Raw genomic sequence first — 18118 nt, 5'->3', positions numbered from 1 at the left:
GTCTGAGGTTCCGTGACAATTGTAAGTGGTGTTTTCGACTCGCACGAATATGGTCGAGTCTGGTATCTATGAACCGCAAATGACGAGTTTAGTAAGTGTGCGCAGTTTCGCTGTGCTAACTTAAACCGTTCGTTTGTTACGTGGGTTTTTCATCTGTACCCACGGGTTCCATCTTAGATACGGCATCCATTTTGTCTCTTGCCCTCAAGTAGCCAGCGAACGGACGCTGTCCGCTTCGCGACCCTGGGACTCCCAAGATATTTGCGGAAGACACATGTTCTTTGTAAGTGTCTTTATGACGAGGGGGTTGCTGCTGTAAGGCAGATGGCGCCGCTCGAGGCTCATCTTGCCGCACGAGCTTATTGTCTCAGCCGTGCATCTCATTAGGCACGTCCCTTTGATGCCTGTATCTCGTGTTTCCCGTTACCTCCCCTTTTACACCCTTTCCGATCTCCCCACTGTCTCCGTCTTCCTCTGCACCTGTCCTTGTCCCTATTTCGATCTATTTTACTGCTGATTGGAATTTGCTAATGGTGGGAAGATGGGTTTTTACAGTTGGGAACCGCCAAATGTTTCCGCACTTATGTTCCGGACCTTGTGTGTTTCTAAGTGACCAAAGCGACCCCTCTGAGGGCTAATTGTGGGAACCGGGTCGTAAACTTTTGTGTTCAATGTTATCCTATGGGTAAAAACTGTATAAAAGGAGCGATCCACAGAACCAATTTGAAGCAGTCTCCCCGAACTACACTTGATGTACTTCCTGTGATTTCTGTGTTCCCTGCAGCAAATAAACCTTGAATCTTTGACGCCGAAGGAAGTGTCCCGTGTCTCTGTGACTTGTACGCCGGAGCAGGTTACCCACGAAGGTTTCAGGTGTTGTGCCCTGGCACCGCTGGGTCCAAAAGAACCCAGTCCTTCAGGACCGTCAAACCCTGGCAGAGGAAGAGCTACCATTGGTGCACCAGGTACAGTGCACCGGGGCCCAGAGCTCTGAGGGTCCCATTGAACCCTGATGATTGCTGTATTTTTGCTCCCTCAACAGCAGTCCAAGGGTGCATTTTCCTTTGCTTGCATGAGGCCTGTGACTTGCATGGTATACTACTGAAGCAAGAGGACTTTATTATATAGGGTCACACCCCCAAAGTATACAATGGCGTTCCAAATCAGTCATGAGTATTCATCTCTCAGATATAAGCATTGTGTGACAAAGTTGTAAAAAGGTTGGCTTAATACAGGGTACACTTAGCCATAAATGGTTCTGGTCTGTCAAGAGCACCAGGGACATCCAAAAACTGGAAAATCCTATTAGTAGAATGAATGTAAATGGCCGCACCAGAGTCGGTTCTAATTAAGAGTGGACTTAAAGCAGAGTTTAACGCCAGTGCTATCACCGCCTAAGGCATGTGCCACAGATCTGAAGCATCCAGATTTATGGTGTATGGGTGGGAATGGACGTTCACATAAGCGAAACCTATTGGCTTTGCCAATGATTTTTTTTCAACTCTTCTTGCAGATCTTAGCAGCTCTTCTCCCTAGTTCAAAATCACAGTACCCAGTCGCTGTTCTACCCAATGCAAAACCCACTTCTATGCGCCCTGTATGAGACACCGGCATCCATTCCTCCTGCCTCAAATTGCCTCAACTCTCATTTTTTTCCCAAAGCAGGCAGGCTTCAACTCCATTTTTATACAACTGGCACTTGCTTCTCAGAAACGAAAAAAAAAATAGTTATCTAACTGGAGAGGTCAGCTTTGTTTGAACAGTATGTGCTAAACTCTGTCCTCGGCAAGCACCGTGGAGTCTTATCAAAAGCCAACACGTAGAATTAACTGCAGCAAAAGTACTACCTCTTGCCTCATCCTGCACTTCATCCCAGGCAGTGTATGTCTGCCTCCACTATGTTTCTTTGCTGTTTAAAGTACACTTGAGTTTTCTTGTATAAGCTAGCATTGTAACGTGCCACTGTTCATTTGATTGACGTTGTGAATGCTAAACTGGCTGTTCTGTACACTGGCGCACTCATGCAACCATTATCCTTGGCTTTTACCAGGAGACCTGTTCTTGCGCATCAAAGGCCCGCTGGAGGACGTATACAAAATCTACTGTTACCACCATGACGTCGCGCACTCTGTCTTGGAGTCCTACGAAAAGGACCAGGAACTGAAGCAGCATTTGACAAACTGCGTCTTGTCCTTAAAGTAAGAGATTTGCAAATGCACATGACATGTTTAACCCCAAAATGTATGCTTCTTCAATGGGCAGGTGGCAAACCTAACTTCTTTTTTCGCAGATGTGAAAGCAAGTGGCTCTTTCAGTTCAGATTTGCGACAGCAGGCTTGTTGGCAGCCTCAACCCACGCTGCCTTTTTGTTGTGTAGGGGGGAGGAAGGATGGGGGAGCTCACAACGATTGCGAGCCAGGGGTCATAATTAGCGTGCGTGCGTGTTGGGAAGGGATGGAGTCTGGTGAGGCGAAAATGGCACGAGAGGCTTCACGTTCATTACCGTCCAATTGTGGGGAGAAACAGGACAGCCTGAAGTAGAAAAGGTAACGAGCTTAGCTGGGGGTAAACAAACGGCCCGCTCTCGCGCGCGCGGCTCCTGCTGGCCAGTGCGTAGAATATCAATCGGCCATATTGAAGCTCGGGGCCTAGTCAGGGATAATGGGACTGTGCGGCCTTTTCGCCCGCCTCCGCTGCTTCCTCGGGGCCCAAATGACCAGGACGCAGAGCAATTAGACTAGTTCGAGCAGCCTGGCCGCCTTGTAGTGTAAATTGCAATTAGGCTGACCTGACGGTCTCCCCGCGGCTGCGCTTTCTCCAGCTGCGCAGACCAGTTATTTCGATCTGAGGTACGCTTGACATTTACAGCAGAGCAAGGATGCTGGCCTAAGGCTTTTTATTTTCAGAACTGGACTTCGTGTAACCTAATTTGCGCCTTTCTTGGGCTATAAAATATTTAGACAAACGCTTAGCAAAAAGAGGAAGTAAAATATTTGAGAGTAAATGTGTATTCGAAATTACAAAGTTAATAACCCATATACTGTGATTGCTATATTGTATGTCAGCTAAATCGAACAATATACCTTTCCTGCTTGCATGCATTCCCTTTTGATGCCTTTCAAGAGGAAAGATTGGGGGTGGCTCTTTTTTCCTCTCAAGTCCATCTGTCACTATTCCCACGCAGCATTGTTCTCTTGGTAGGTGACCACACTTTTGCCCCAGAAGGCATCTTTCAGGGTCCAGAGTTTAGTAGGGGCATAACTGCTCCTCCTCCTGGAGTGTGTGGGGTGTAGGTGGACCAACAAACGTAGGGTCAAGCCTGGCTCAGCCCTGACATCTGGCTCTGGCTTGGCCCTTCCCCGGTGGGTCTGGCGAGCCATTTTAGAGCAGAGCCCAGTATCTTGGACACTATCTCTCCCTTATTTAGTTTTGCAAAGAAAGGAGTTTGACACCTAGCTATACTAAGGACTGCTGACAAGTATGCTATACAAAGGCGTAAATCAAGTTCAGAGTGTGTGTTTTTCCCTTTAACTTATTCTATTAAAATTCCAATTTGAAGCCAGGGTAAGAGGGTGATTATGTGTCTACAGACCGAAGATGCATTTCACAGATGTGCTCAAACTGATTGGGATTTTTTACCTCATTCGTTTGTTGTTTTATTTAATTGTCTTCATTAATGTGTTGAGCTCATTCTGAAATGAAACAGAGGAACCATTGATTTGAATGTGCAAATGTTGGGCCTAATTTTAGTAAGTTAGGAAAATAACACAAATGCATTTTTAATATGTGTGGTTTGCTGGTTTGCTTTGCATGTTCTTTCAGTTTTATACTTTAATGCCTCTCGCCTTTTAGAGTGAATAATAGAAGTTTGCCTAAAAGTTGCGTTTAGAAGAGTGTATCATGTCAGATTGATTTGTTATGTGTGTTGTATGTCAATTTCACTTGCCACTATACCTTAATTCAGCTCTTCAAAGACACAGAAGCAAAAAGTTCTGTTCTTTTGTTTAAAACTGGAGCTACTGTCCAGTGGCTAAGTAGCAAACAGTGTAACAGGGAAACAGGTTCAAACCTTGACTTCCCTAATTCACCAAACTGTGAGATCTGAGACAAACCATTCATTTTTAGGGTATGAAACTCTGAGGTGACTTTCAATATCCTTATCATGTACGGCAGGGAGAACTTTGGGGCATATTACCAACAACTAGCGATAATTTTTGTCTCTAACTTGTTTAGAGACAAAAAGTATCGCCGCAAATCGGCGATTTTTATCGCAGATAAACCTTGCTATTAGCAAGATTTATCGCAAATGCGATAAAAAACTGCATCAATGCATGAATATCGCTGAAAAGTCAGCGATATTCATGCATTATCGAGCAAATGCTCTTAGCCATGTTATCCACCTCCCATTGGATAACATGGCTAAGAACTGCTCAGGGGCAGGTGTTAGCTTTTGGAGATATTCGCGCTTAGCGCGAATATCTCCAAAAGTTGGTAATAGGAGATAGCGATGTTAGGGACTGTTTTCAGTCGCTAACATCTTGGCACGCCCACTTTGCATGTCATTAGTGATAAATATCACTGACATGCAAAGCGGGGCCCAAGATGGTCGCTATCTCCTATTAGCTGTCACTAACTGGTGTTAGCGACAGCTTGGTAATAGGGAGATAATTTTATCTCCGCTTTCTTGGCTTTTAAAGCCAAAAAAGCGAAGATAAACCCCCTTGATAATATGCCCCTTTATTCCTTATAATACATGGTCACACCATCACCTTTCTCATAAACCTCCTACATACTTGGTACGCAGCTCTTTCATATATAAGAGTGCGCATGTTTGCAAACATGAAGAATAAAAGTGTGTAAAATTAAACACATAAAAACGCTGTTAGATATTTGTTACAAAAAGATATTAGAACCAATTTAATAAGTCAGTTTTTTAATAAGAAGGTGCAGTAGTCAGAATGCAGAGAAACATGCAGAAAGATTCTAACTTTTCTATAATTACCTAAGGAGGGCTACAAAATAAAGATGTTGCCATAATGATCTCCTTTCTGTTTGTCACTGTACAGCTGTAAAAACAGAGCGGGAAATCCGATACACCATTTCACACACAGTGTGTATGGCAATGGCTTAAATAATCTAATAGCCTCCTTAAACATGGAAATAATTTGTGACCTAGACCCCGCAACAGATAATTTGTCGAACACCTTCCACCGAAACGGGGCTGAGTCCACGATTGACTACATACTTTTAACCCTCCCCCTTAGTGTAAGGGTTACTAAGATAGGTAACTCCTTCACGACTTTTAGCAACCATGCTATAGTTTCAATAGAGTTGAAAATATCAACATGGGAGAAACAAAGGTGCACTAATGTTGAAACACCAATCGTGGCAAGGAAAAACGGGGTTCAGTTAAAATGGGCACACATAGACAAAATCAAGATGATTGCAGAAATCATATTAAATACATAAGATAACATACAATTGTGTTTAGATCCAGAAGCGGATGCAGGGGAGGTTGTCAGAGCTTTCTGCGATATCCTAGGAAATATAAAATTGGCTCTTACAATAACAAAAGCGCAAAATAAAGGAAAAGGTAGAGGCTGGTTTGTTTCAACGTGTACAAAAGCAAGAAAGGCTCTGTTATACGCCCTAAAAGCTAGACCTGGAAGCCAGGGTCAGATGAGAACATTGCAGGCCTCATATAAACTACAGCGCAAAAGTAGAGAAAAGGAAATGAGGGAGGACTTATGGGCCAACCTAGATAAGGCAGCTGACTCAAGGAATAGCCGTGCTTTCTGGAAGCTAGTAAATGCACTTTTTTTAAAACCACTAGTGACCCAACTACAGATACAAATGCCGAAGATGAGGCTTGGGTCTCCCATTTTGAGAATATTTTTTCCTGTAACTCCGATCTCTCATCCCATCAGGTGGTAGCGCAGGAAATGCGCCCAGAGTCTTTATTGTTCTCTTTTTTAGAAGTTAAAGCAGGGCTGGATTCATGTGGTCCCAATTGACTTTTTTTCACGAAAATCCAGACTTATGGATACCACTCCTGACGAACGTCCTGAAGAGTATAGCCCTGGTAGCCCCCCTCCCTCGTGGTCATCGTACCCATTCACAAAAAAGGTAATTGGGCCAACCCAAAGATCTACAGACCAATTTCCTTGCTGGATACATCAAAGCTTATGGGCCGCCTTCTCCTATCTAAATTAGAGGGATGGGCAAAAGAGAATAACATCTTAATACAGGCCCAATATGGATTTCAGCAGGGAAGGGGCACTGTGGAGCAGTGCTTGAATTTAGCACTGACCAGCAGTGCTTGAATTTAGCACTGACCATAGAAAAGTATACTAGAATGAAGGATGGGAAAATCTACATGGCATTCATGGACCTGAGCGCTGCGTTTGATTGCGTGGTCCATGATAAGCTATGGAACATAATGGAGATGATGGGGGTAGACTCAGCTATATTAAGTTTAATTGGGCAGTCATATGCAAACGCGACCGTATCAGTGCGCTACACCAAAATGGAGACTGTACGCGTTCATTTAAAATCTCCAAAGGAATAAGGCATGGAATGCGTATTGCCCCATTTCTCCTTCATATACACGAATGGAGTTGAGGAAGCACTCACCATGGCCACGCGGGATGCCCCTCTTTTTGAAAATCATATGCTACCAATACTGGCTTATGCAGATGACGCTGTGCTAATTGCCAGAATAGGCCTTGGGTTCCAAGGGCAGATAACCGCGTATGTTACATTCATGGACTTACTTTATCTGAAAGTAAATCAAACAAAGTCATTTATAATAGCAGCCCGGACAACAGAAAGAGAAAAAATCCCGCAATTCCATGCAGAAGCGGAAAAAATTGAGGTAGTGGATGCTTTCCCATATTTGGGGATTCTTTTCGATAAAGATCTGACCTGGGCGAAACTGACGGAAGAAAGAAAGATGGTGGTGGAGAGGGGCATTAATGCTGTAAAATCCTTTGCTAGAAAACAGGGTGCTAAACCCCTATTACCGATAAAAAATATCTACCAGGCAAGAGTAAAGTCAGCAGTGATCTATGAAGCTGGCGTGTGGGGCGTGGTGGCACCAACACCACTACAAATGATTGAAAATGAATTTTTTAAATCCATAGTGGGCCTCGCTTCATCTATTGCAAATAGTACCCTCCACACAGAACTAGGTTTGCCCTATATTTCAGATTACATACAACTAGCCCCACTCCTCCTTTGGCACTCAATATGCAGAAGAGATACAGTGCCTCTTACTCAATCAATAATAAGGAGTTGTTTAACCATGGATAAGTGGAAAAGGTCTAGGTGGCTTAGTTATGTAGAGTCAGTGCTAAGGGAGATTGGCCTCCATTAATTATTTAAAGATCCACTGACCTGTAAGAAGGTCTCCCAAGCAGAAGGTTGCCAACATGTTCCTGCTAATGTCTGAGAACAAGCGTAGAGAACAGCAAAAGAGAAACACTCCGCCCATATATACAGCCTCAATCCACCACTAATAGAAGTGGATTCTCTTATTTAGCAAATGTAAATAGGACCCAACACAGATTCATATTACTCAGGTTCCACACTAACTTGATCCCTCTTATGCTAGGTTATCCAGAAAAAACATATAATCATTCCGAGCTTAGTGCATGCCCTTGTGATAACCTGTCACCCCAAACCGAATTGCATTTAGTTTTATTCTGCAGGCTATATAAGAATGAAAGAAATGATTATTTAAAACCAATTTTAAAGAAAGGGAATTTTAAGCAGTGTTGGGTGGCACTCTACGTTTTAAAATCATTACCTGACCCTTTGGTTTGCTACTCAATAGCGTCATTCTTATGGGTCTGTATGAGGAAGAGGATTGTGTGTATATGAAATGGTTTCTGTTGTTTTAAAGATTTTAATGCATCTATGTTTGTATTTAGAATCATTGTCGAAATATCTGTAATTTTTACAAACAATTTGTACAATTTTATGATGAAGTATTTATTTGTACTTTTATGATAATTTTTAACTTGATCGTATAAAGAAATGAAATTAAATGAGTGGAATAAAGAAAAGCCACCTTTCACTTTCTTTCTTTAAATAGCTACTTTAATTATGCTTCATTGAAGGAACACATTGGCACTCAATTGTGAGACCAGCAAGCTGGCTTCCACAAAGATATATCTTGCACAGACCAGATTGCAAAATTGCGCATCCTCATTGAACAGTCAATGGAATGGAAATTCCCCCTCTGTCAACTTTGACTATGTGAAGGCATTCAACAGCATGGATAGAGAGTCCCTTTGGAGATTCCTCTGTCACTACGGCACACCAGATAAAGCCACAAGAATCACCCGGAACTCTTACAAGGGAGTGACCTGCAAGATCATCAATGGAGGACAACTCTGGGAAGCTTTCAAAGTAAGGACAGACGTCTGCCAGGGTTGGTTGCTCTCACTTTTTCTCCTACTGCTGACCTTCGACTGGATCATGAAGACATTGACAGCAAGGAGAAGAAATTGGATCCAGTGGAAACCTTGGATGCAGCTTGATGACATGGACTTTGCAGATGACCCGGCCCTACTCTCTAATATCTATCTGCAGATGCCAAAGAAGACCGGCAAAATGGCAGCCACATCAGCACAACTTGGCCTCAACATCCACAGGTGAAAAACAAAGATCTTGATGGCTAACACAGCCAGCACAACTGCAGTCACTCTTGCAGGTGATGCACTGAAAGAGGTTGAGGCTTCACCTAACTGGAAAGTGTCATAGGCAACTAGGGTGGCACAGACACTGACTTTGAGGCAATAATCGATAAAACAAGGGCTGCATTTATTCAGCTGAAGATGATCTGGATCAAGAACCTAATGCTGCAAACCAAGATCAGGCTTTTTTATCAACAACATAAAATCTGTCGTCCTATGTGGAAGAGAAACATGGAGGGCAACAGTTACCCCCACCAATAAAGTCTATACTTTTATAAACACCTGTCTGAGGAAAATCCTCCAAATCAGCTGGCCAAATACCATTAGCAACAATGACCTATGGCCATTCCTACTCCAGGCTCAGTAAGAAATCATGAAAAGATGCTGGGGCTGGACAAGTCGCACCCTCTTTAAGCCCCGATCAAACACTACCAGGCAAGCCCTTACCCGGAACCCTCCCGGGAAAAGGAAAAGAGGAAGGCCAAGAAACATCTGGTGTCAAGTCCTCGAGGCTGACTGCAAGTAGATGGGTTACACCTGGAGTCAGATTGAAAGAAAAGCTCAGGACAGAGTTGGCTGTAGAGTCATGGCTGACGGCCTACACCCTCAGGAAAAGTAGTGGGCGAAAGTAAGTTTAATTATTCTCCAAGATCTAACCTGCCTTTCTTCTCAGCTGCCGGCTCTTGCAGCAGGCACTGTGACATCAGAACTGAACTGTAATAAGTTATTACAGTTGAGCAACTACTCACTTCTTTATAATAGGCAACTGGGTGCATTACAAGTCGCCAATTATAAGGAAATTTAAGACCAGATTATCTACCGTAATTTCAGAATCCAATTTATTATAATAAGATTAACCATTTACATAGTGCTCATCGTGAACTGAATTACCTCATGGCTCACTCATGGCATTCTCCTCTGGGCATATTGCGGGGCTTGTTGGTTCTTGAATCTTTGTAAGTTTAGTGTTAGAAATTAATTTCAATAAATGTTGGATGTAGTAATGTAATCTATGCAATACATAGAAACACTTCCAAATGTTAAACAAATAGATGTATGTTATTTACGTGCCAAAACTTGCCAAAGCTCTGCTTGTATTTTGGGTCTTCGAGCTATGCCAGACCCTGGACGCTTAGCTCACTCTATATATTTGCTGACTTGCCCACCACTGGTCTGTGGCTGCCAGAGATTGGGCTGCTTTGTTGCTACCTGCCGGAGTGAGCAGTGTTCGAATAGAGGGTCCTATGTTATGTTATGTTATAGAAGTTTTATATCGCGCACAATTACTCGTGAGTATCCTGGCGCGCAAAGTTACTGTGACCTGGCGGAGCAAAGGAGTTTAAACTGGCAGGTTAAAGAAGAAGGTTTTGAGTTGTTTTTTAAACAACCTAGAGTCATGAATGTAGCGTAATTCCAAGGGAAGAGAATTCCATGCTTTAGCTGTTTTCACGGAGAGGGACTGACCACCAAGCCACATCCTACGGAATCTGGGAGTCACCAACCGGCGTTTGGTGGCTGAGCGCAGAGCCCTACTCGAAGCATAGAAAGCAAAACGCTTCATAAGGTACATTTGTCCAAGACCGTGCAGGGCTTTGTGGGATAGAGTGAGAGCTTTGAATTGCACTCTATGGGCCACAGAAAGCCAGTGTAGATCTCGCAGGTGCTGTCTTATGCTTGATTTTTTGGAGATGTTAACCAGTTGGCTGCTAGTGGTTTTCCCCTCCTGTGCTGGAAAGTAAGATTTATCATTGTTCATGACAAGGTCAGCTTGTCATAAGCACAGCTCCACTGTGCCTCATGACGAGCTGAGCTCGTCATGAGCAGCGAAGGGGTTAAACAGAAGTCTAGCCGTGGCATTCTGTATGGTCTGTAGTTTTTTATCCAGATAGCCTGGAATGCCGATGTACAAAGCATTGGCGTAGTCAATGCGAGAAAGGATTAGAGCCTGAGCGACCATTTCCTTAGCTGGCCTGGGAAGCAGAGGGAAGAATCGTCTTGGGGATTTAAGAGTACCAAAGCACACTCCGGTGAGTTTCTTAATTTGCGTCAAGAAACAAAGGTCTTCTCCAAACCATACCCCCAAATTCTTGGCTGGGGTGACCACAGCATTTGGTTGGGGGAAGTCTGGAGGCTACAAAGATTCTCTAAAGGCAGGAGGGAACTGACCATACAAAAGGACCTCCGACTTGTCCTTGTTGCACTTCAGTTGAGCCAGGTAAAGCCACTGAAACACCGATGCAAGACATTTCTGGGTTCCTTCGGTCGACAGTTCAGAGTCTTTCCAGGTAAAAAGCAGTTGGGTATCATCAGCATGAGCTATTATTTTTGCTCCCAGCTCCTCCGCCAGAAAAATCTATGGAGTCAGGTAAATATTAAAGAACAAAGGGCTCAAAGTGGAACCCTGTGGGACTCACGTAGATATTTTCCTGGCAGCCGATGAAAAAGGTGGCATCCAGACCTGCTGGGTGCGATCTTCCAGAAAAGATTTCAGCCAATCCCAGGCAGGGCCCACGATGCCAATGTCTGAGAGCCGAGTGAGAAGTAGTTGGTGGGGCATCAATAAAAAAGGAGGACAGCTCCTCACACCATTGCAATGAAGCTCGAAGGACTGATTGTTCAGTGCAAGGAGTTAGAAGGCTTCGAACAATAGAGAAAATCTCCTTGCTATTGCTGTTGGCCATGGCAATCCACTCTAGCATAAAAACTACTCTTCGCCTCCATAATGGCTGAATAGTAGTTGCTCTGGGCTTTACAGAGAGCAGTTTTGGCCAGGGGGCAATAATCCAGACGCCAGCGATATTCAAGTATTTTGCAACCCAATTTAAGCACTCTAAGTCCAAATACCAGGGTTTAGATGTGAATTGTCCCGGTCGTTTATTTGGTCGGAGTTTGGAGGCAGAGTCAGCCCCTTGCCTGATCCAGGAGGTAAAACTCTCTACCACTCCTTCAAAACCAAAGGCTGCCGGCGGGCGCGAGACTAGAAGGGCCTTAGAAAGGGCTGGAATATCAATCTTCCGAGCTGGCTTACTTTGGGCCGTGCCTAACAGGCCAAGAGATTTCCCTAGAGCCCAGGAGAACCGGATCAGATAATGATCGGACCAAGTGACCTGAAGGGGGTCGATAACAGACAAGGCAAAGTTGGAACACACTAGATCAAGCATATGACCTCCCTCGTGAGAGGGAGACTTAATCCACTGGGTTAGCTGTGCCAGATCAAACAGATCCATAAGTTCTCTTGAATCAGGAGCCTCCGTGCAATCTAAATGGATGTTAAAGTCGCCTAGGAGGAGGAAGCATGAGAAGCGGAGGGCACGGGGAACAATGACATCGTCCAGGGCTTTCAGGAAAGGTCCAGAAGGACCAAGGGGGCAGTAAACTAAAGTGCCACCAAGTGTATAATGGGGGGACATGGCAATGGAGAAGTCAAGGTCCTCCCCATCCACTAGCTTGCAGATGGCTCGCTGGAGAAAGCCCGAATGTCCCTGAACACCAGTGCTATCCTGCCCCCCTTCTCAACTCTACGGTCTGCTCTCACAATTTTAAAGCCTGCAGGAATGGTCAGCTCAACCACAGAGGCACAATGATCATTAAGCCAGGTTTCAGTTATAAATAAGACATCTAGATTTCCATCAGAAAGAAGCTCATAGATGTCCGGAGCATGTTTCACCATAGAGCGGGAGTTAATAAGTGCAGCTCGAATCCTGTTCTCCCTCTCAATTCGAGGAGCGGAGACTAACGGCTTAATATGGAAACAGAATTGGCAGGTGGGGCAAGTCCTGTGAAAACTATGGAGGACAGCCCACTGATTCCCACCCCCCTGGCACTTGGTGTTATCAAGCGCTAAAAGTTCCTTACGACTGAAGGACCTCCGGCCATCCGGGAACTCACAGGTGTGTCAGGCAGCACGGCTGGCGCTGGGCGCTCCCGGGGCGCGGACGGCCGCAGACTGGCTTGCCCCTGGCGCGCCCGCTGCGCGCGTCTGAACACGTCCACTCCAACCTCATAATTTATACAGTGAGGGCACGAACAGGGAATCAGGTGAAAGAGCAGGAAAAAGCCTGGACTGCTCACCTTGACTCACCCAAGATGGCGGATCGGCACCACGGAGCGAAAGCCGGCCTCCGGGGACCACTACTAAGCCACAGGCAAAGAGCAGTGAAAAGTAACTATCAAAATCGGGTCACAGTGAATTGGGGGCAATTTACATGTCAGAAGCTAAAAGCGGTAAAATAATAAAAAGCAAAGTTTAAAAAAGCAAATAAGTTCAAAGAAAGGCTGAAGCAGTGCAATTAACAAGCCTCAGTTAAAAGATCAGTAGTAAATCGCTAGTCTATCTCAAGTTCAAGTTCAGAGATTTGTATAGCGCACTTCTCACCCAGAGGGTCTCAAGGCGCTTGAGGGAGGGGGGTGTTTTATTTATCGAATATCCAAGTTTTTAGTTGCTTTCTGAAGGCGAGGTGGTTCTGTGTAAGGCGGAGGTGGGTGGGGAGAGAATTCCAGGTTTTGGCCGCTAAGTAGGAGAAGGATCTTCCCCCCCATGGTTGATTTATGTATGCGCGTGATAGCGGTGAGGGCTTGATTGGACGATCGTAATTGGCGGGAGGGGGTGTAGAAGGACAGTCGCGTGTTGAGGCATTCTGGTCCTTGGTCGTAGAGGGCTTTGTGTGCGTGGGTGAGGAGGCGGAACGTTATTCTCTTGTTGACGGGGAGCCAATGGAGGTCTTTCAGGTGGCAAGAAATGTGAGCTTGCCGAGGGATGTCCAATATGAGTCTGGCTGAGGCGTTTTGGATTCGTTGGAGTTTTTTCTGTAATTTGGCTGTGGTTCCGGCGTAGAGGGTGTTTCCGTAATCCAGTCGGCTGGTGACCAGTGCGTGGTTGACTGTCTTTCTTGTTTCGGTGGGGATCCAATGGAAGATTTTTTTGAGCATGCGGAGGATGTTGAAGCAAGATGATGAGACGGCGTTGGCTTGTCTGGTCATCGAGAGGGAGGAATCCAGGATGAAGCCCAGGTTACGTGCGTGATCCGTAGGTTTGGGTGCGGTTCCCAGGGCCGGTGGCCACCAAGAGTCGTCCCAGGCAGAGGGGGATGATCCTAAGATGAGGACTTCCGTTTTGTCGGAGTTGAGTTTTAGACGGCTGTTCTTCATCCAATCGGCTACTTCTTTCATCCCTTCGTGTAAGTTGGTTTTGGCGGTGTTTGGGTCTTTGGTGAGGGAGAGGATCAGCTGGGTGTCGTCTGCGTAGAAGATGATGTTGAGGTTGTGTTGGCGAGCGATAGATGCAAAGGGACTCATGTATACGTTGAAGAGGGTGGGACGGAGTGATGGTCCTGGTGGTACGCCATAGATGACTTCAGTGGCCTCTGATGTAAAAGGGGGGAGGCGGACTTTTTGGGTTCTTCCGGCGTGGAACAAGATAATCCAGTCCAATGCTTTACCTTGTATTCCGATGTTGCTGAGGCGTTGAGTGAGGGTGCTATGACAGACTGTGTCGAAGGCTGCGGAGAGGTCGAGTAGGATGAGGGCGGCTGTTTCACCGTTGTCCAGTAGAGTTCGAATGTCGTCTGTTGCCGCGATGAGGGCGGTTTCGGTGCTGTGTTTGGCTCGGAAGCCGGACTGTGAGGGGTCGAGGGATTTGTTGGATTCAAGGAAGGCGGCGAGCTGATTGTTGACGGCTTTCTCTATGACTTTGGCAGGGAATGGGAGGAGCGAGATGGGGCGGTAGTTCTTAAGTTCAGTGGGGTCTGCTGTGGGTTTCTTCAGAAGGGTGCTGAGTTCGGCATGTTTCCAGCTTTCCAGGAAGGTAGCGGAGTTGAAGGAACAGTTGATGATATCGCGGAGATGGGGTGCGATGATGGAGTCTAATTTGTTGAAAATGTGGTGAGGACATGGGTCGGTTGGCGATCCTGAGTGGATGGAGTTCATCAGGAGGCGGATGGTGTCTTCAGTGGTGATTGGGTTCCAGGTGTAAAGGTTGTTAGAGTGAGGTTTTGGTTCGGAGGTGGGTGGAGTGGGCTGGTCTTCGTACTGGTTTTCAAAGCTGTTATGTATGTCAGCGATTTTGTTGTGGAAGAATGAGGATAGAGAGTCGCAGAGGTCTTGGGAGGGAGTGATGTCGTAGGTGCCAGCGGTGGGGTCGGTAAATTCTTTGACGATGTTGAATAGTTCCTTGCTGTTTTGGGCATTGTTGTTGAGTCCATCCTTGAATGCTGATTTCTTGGTGGATCGGATCAGTTGGTGGTTTTTGCGGGTGGCGTTCTTGAAGGTGGCTAGGTTGTCAGTGGTTGGGTTTTTTCTCCAGGCTTTCTCGAGAGTACGGCAGAGCTTCTTGGATTTCTTAAGGTCATCGTTGAACCAGGAGGCTTTTTTGCTACTTTGTTTGAATAGCTGGTTCTTCAAGGGTGCTAATTCGTCAGCGCAGTGGGTGATCCATTGTGTGAGGTTGGTGGCTGCTTGGTTTGGGTCCGATGATATGGCAGGGGGGTTTTGGTGGAGTGAAGTGAAGAGCTGGTCGGTGGTGATTTTGTTCCAATTTCTTCGAGGTATAGGATGTGGGGGATTGTGGGTCGTGGTCTTTTTGTAGCTGAAGTGGACGCAGCTGTGGTCCGTCCAATGGAGTGCTGTGGTGTGATCGTAGGAGATGTGTTTGCTGGAGGTGAAGATAGGGTCAAGCGTGTGTCCGGCAAGGTGGGTGGGGGTGTCAACAAGTTGTTTGAGTCCGAGATTGTCCAGGTTGTCCAGGAGGGTGGTGGTGTTGCTGTAATTTTTCTTTTCCAAATGGAAGTTGAGGTCTCCTAGTAGATTGTCGTTCTCAGAGGAGAGGGCATGTGGGCTGATGAAGTCCGTGATGTCTTCACTGAATTGTGTGTGGGGTCCTGGTGGTCTGTAGATGAGGGTGCCTCTGAGTGTGGTCTTGTGGTCGGTGTGAATCTAATAGTGAAGGTGTTCGGCTGTAGCAAGGTTGTCGTCGGAGCTGGTTGTGATGCGGATGGTGTTCTTATGGACGATGGCGAAGCCTCCTACTGTTTGGTTGGTGCGGTCCTTTCGGATGATCTTGTAGCCGTTCTGGATGGCTATGGCGATGTCTGGTGCTTATGAGGCATTCATCCATGTTACTGTAAGGAAGGTGACGTCCGGTAAAGTAGTGTCGAGTAGGTTCCAGAGTTCAATGGAGTGTCTGTGGACCGAGCAGGTGTTCAACAGGATGCACTTCAGGTGGTTAGAGTCGGACATATGTCTGGAGTTAGTGGGTTTGGTGTGGGTCGCATTTGCAGGAGTGGCAGGTGAAGGGACCATGGGTGTGTCCTGGGGCAGCTTGGTAGCATAGTGGTGTGCGGCCGGGGTTAAGTGCTGAGAGGGTTTTGGCGTGGTACGTTATGCGGGTGAAGTGGATTTTGCGGGGGCCAGGGGGTCTGGCGCTTGGCGTGGTCCAGGCACAGACGGGCGTAGACGGGCTTACCTTTGGCGCACCTTCGGCGCGCATGGGGCGTGACCGCTGCGCGTGAACGCTGTGCGCAAGAGCATCTGTCATATGTGGATAGTGGAGGGGGAGGGGCGAGGGAGGAGCAGCTGGGAGGCGGGAGGCGGGGTGGAGAGCCGGGCAGGGAGGCACAACAACAACAACAAAAACAAAATGGCAGTCAGCCAAAAGCTAAACAGGGTTGGGGCACAATATGTTAAAAACGCGATGTGAATGGCAGTGGAACCGGCACAAGGCACAATCAGGCACAAAACCAAATTACAGGCAGCACAATTGAGCAGAGCGTTGCAGTGCGCTTTGGAAGACTAGCGCTACGATAATATGCAAATTAGCGATCGCAAAATAGACAAGGCAGCGCAGCACAATTGAGCAGGTATTTAAAGCGTTATATGGCGATCTAGCGCAACGAGGGTATTCAATAAGTATTCGATGCAGGCAGTGGTCTGACAGTGGGCGCTACGATACCAGTTAGGCATGCAGGGCAGGCTCACGCCTCAGGAGAGGCAACAATGCGCGTACTATAATGAAAAGCAAAGTTTAAAAAAGCAAATAAGTGCAAAGGAAGGCTGAAGCAGTGCAATTAACAAGTCTCAGTTAAAAGATCAGCAGTTAATCGCTAGTCTATCTCCCGGATCACGCCTCAGGAGATGTAACGTTGATAACTGATCCCTGCACACTTGTGGTTTCCTTTTAGACTGATGTCTTCACTTCTAAGTCAACATCCAAGTGGTGCCTCCTGGCACCACTTAGGCATTACAAAAAAAAATCATGTAATCCTACCGAAACCTGAAGACTGATTTTGATTATAATTTTCATTTTTGTGCACCCAGTACGTTTTCTAGTATAAATGGGTGATTGAGCATACAAATGACTAAAAGTGACGTTGTTTTTAAACAGGCTTGTGGGTACTTTCTAATTACACGTAAAACAATTTTCACAGTCACAGCCTAGTTACATCAATAGGTCTCCTGCTGTCCTGTGCCACCGGGACCAGGCACTCCTATTCCTTGATGGCCCTCTGCACTCGATTGTCCTTGGTCGAATCCCTAACACTCCACGACCTGCGAGGAAGGCAATTTCAGGCATCCTTCTCCTTACTAATTGTAGGGACTTACCACAACCTTTCTGCATAGCCAAGAAATGCAACACATCCTCTGGGAAAAAACGTTCAAAAATGTCAGGTGAACTAAAAGATGCAACATATGCCTGCCATGCTACCTCATACACACACTTTGTCCTGGGGCCAAGTATTCTGCAATTAATTCTGGTACAATGGGGCACCAAGCCCCCACAATTCCTTGGGAGAGTCCGTCATCATCTTGTCCGTCTGAGGGGACAGTGCTCTGAACTCTACGAACTTGAAATGGGAAAGGACTCAGCTAGTGTATTATTTACCCCAGGGACACGATTGGCAGAGAAATATACTTTTGACACTAGGCAACAGCGGTTGAGGGCCTTGAGCAGCCTCAACACGAAAGGACATCTAGCGCTCTGATTGTTAATTGCCACCACCACAGACGTGAGCACCGGACCAGAAAATGATCCTTCTATTGGCTAGGAAAACACCCTAAATCTGCAGTGCCACTACAGTTGGGAACAATTCCCAGAATGTAATGTTGCGGGTGAGTCCAGTTGATACTAACGCAACTGGCCAATGCTGTATTGCCTACTTAGTGCCAAACATTGCCCCTAAGCCCACGCTGCCGGCAGCATCTGTGTAGAGAGACAAGTCTGAATTGGACTGCGCCAGTTGGCGCCACTTAAGCATTCCATTAAAATTTAAAAAGAAGTCTCTCCATATGTACAGATCATCCCTGACCTCATGTGATAGCCTAGTGTGGTGGTGTTTGGCCCGGAGGCCTAACATGGTTCTGGCAATATTCCTTGAGAACACACTCCCATGGGGATCACGTTGAGTGGAAATTTTGGCTGGCCCACC

General features: G+C 46.2%; 1 protein-coding gene across 1 annotated transcript in view; it reads left to right on the top strand.

Moving 5' to 3' along the window:
• ARHGEF38 (Rho guanine nucleotide exchange factor 38) overlaps window positions 1–18118 on the top strand; it is a 459846-nt gene that overhangs the window by 212056 nt on the left and 229672 nt on the right. Inside the window, exon 4 of the mRNA XM_086962037.1 lies at window positions 2051–2198. Within this exon, the coding sequence (XP_086818163.1) occupies window positions 2051–2198 (148 nt within the window). The remainder of the gene's footprint in view (window positions 1–2050; window positions 2199–18118) is intronic.

The sequence above is a fragment of the Lissotriton vulgaris genome, chromosome 3_1 (genome assembly GCF_964263255.1).
Source record: "Lissotriton vulgaris chromosome 3_1, aLisVul1.2, whole genome shotgun sequence".
Taxonomy (NCBI): Eukaryota; Metazoa; Chordata; class Amphibia; order Caudata; family Salamandridae; genus Lissotriton; species Lissotriton vulgaris.
This window is presented reverse-complemented; position numbering and strand designations above follow the sequence as displayed.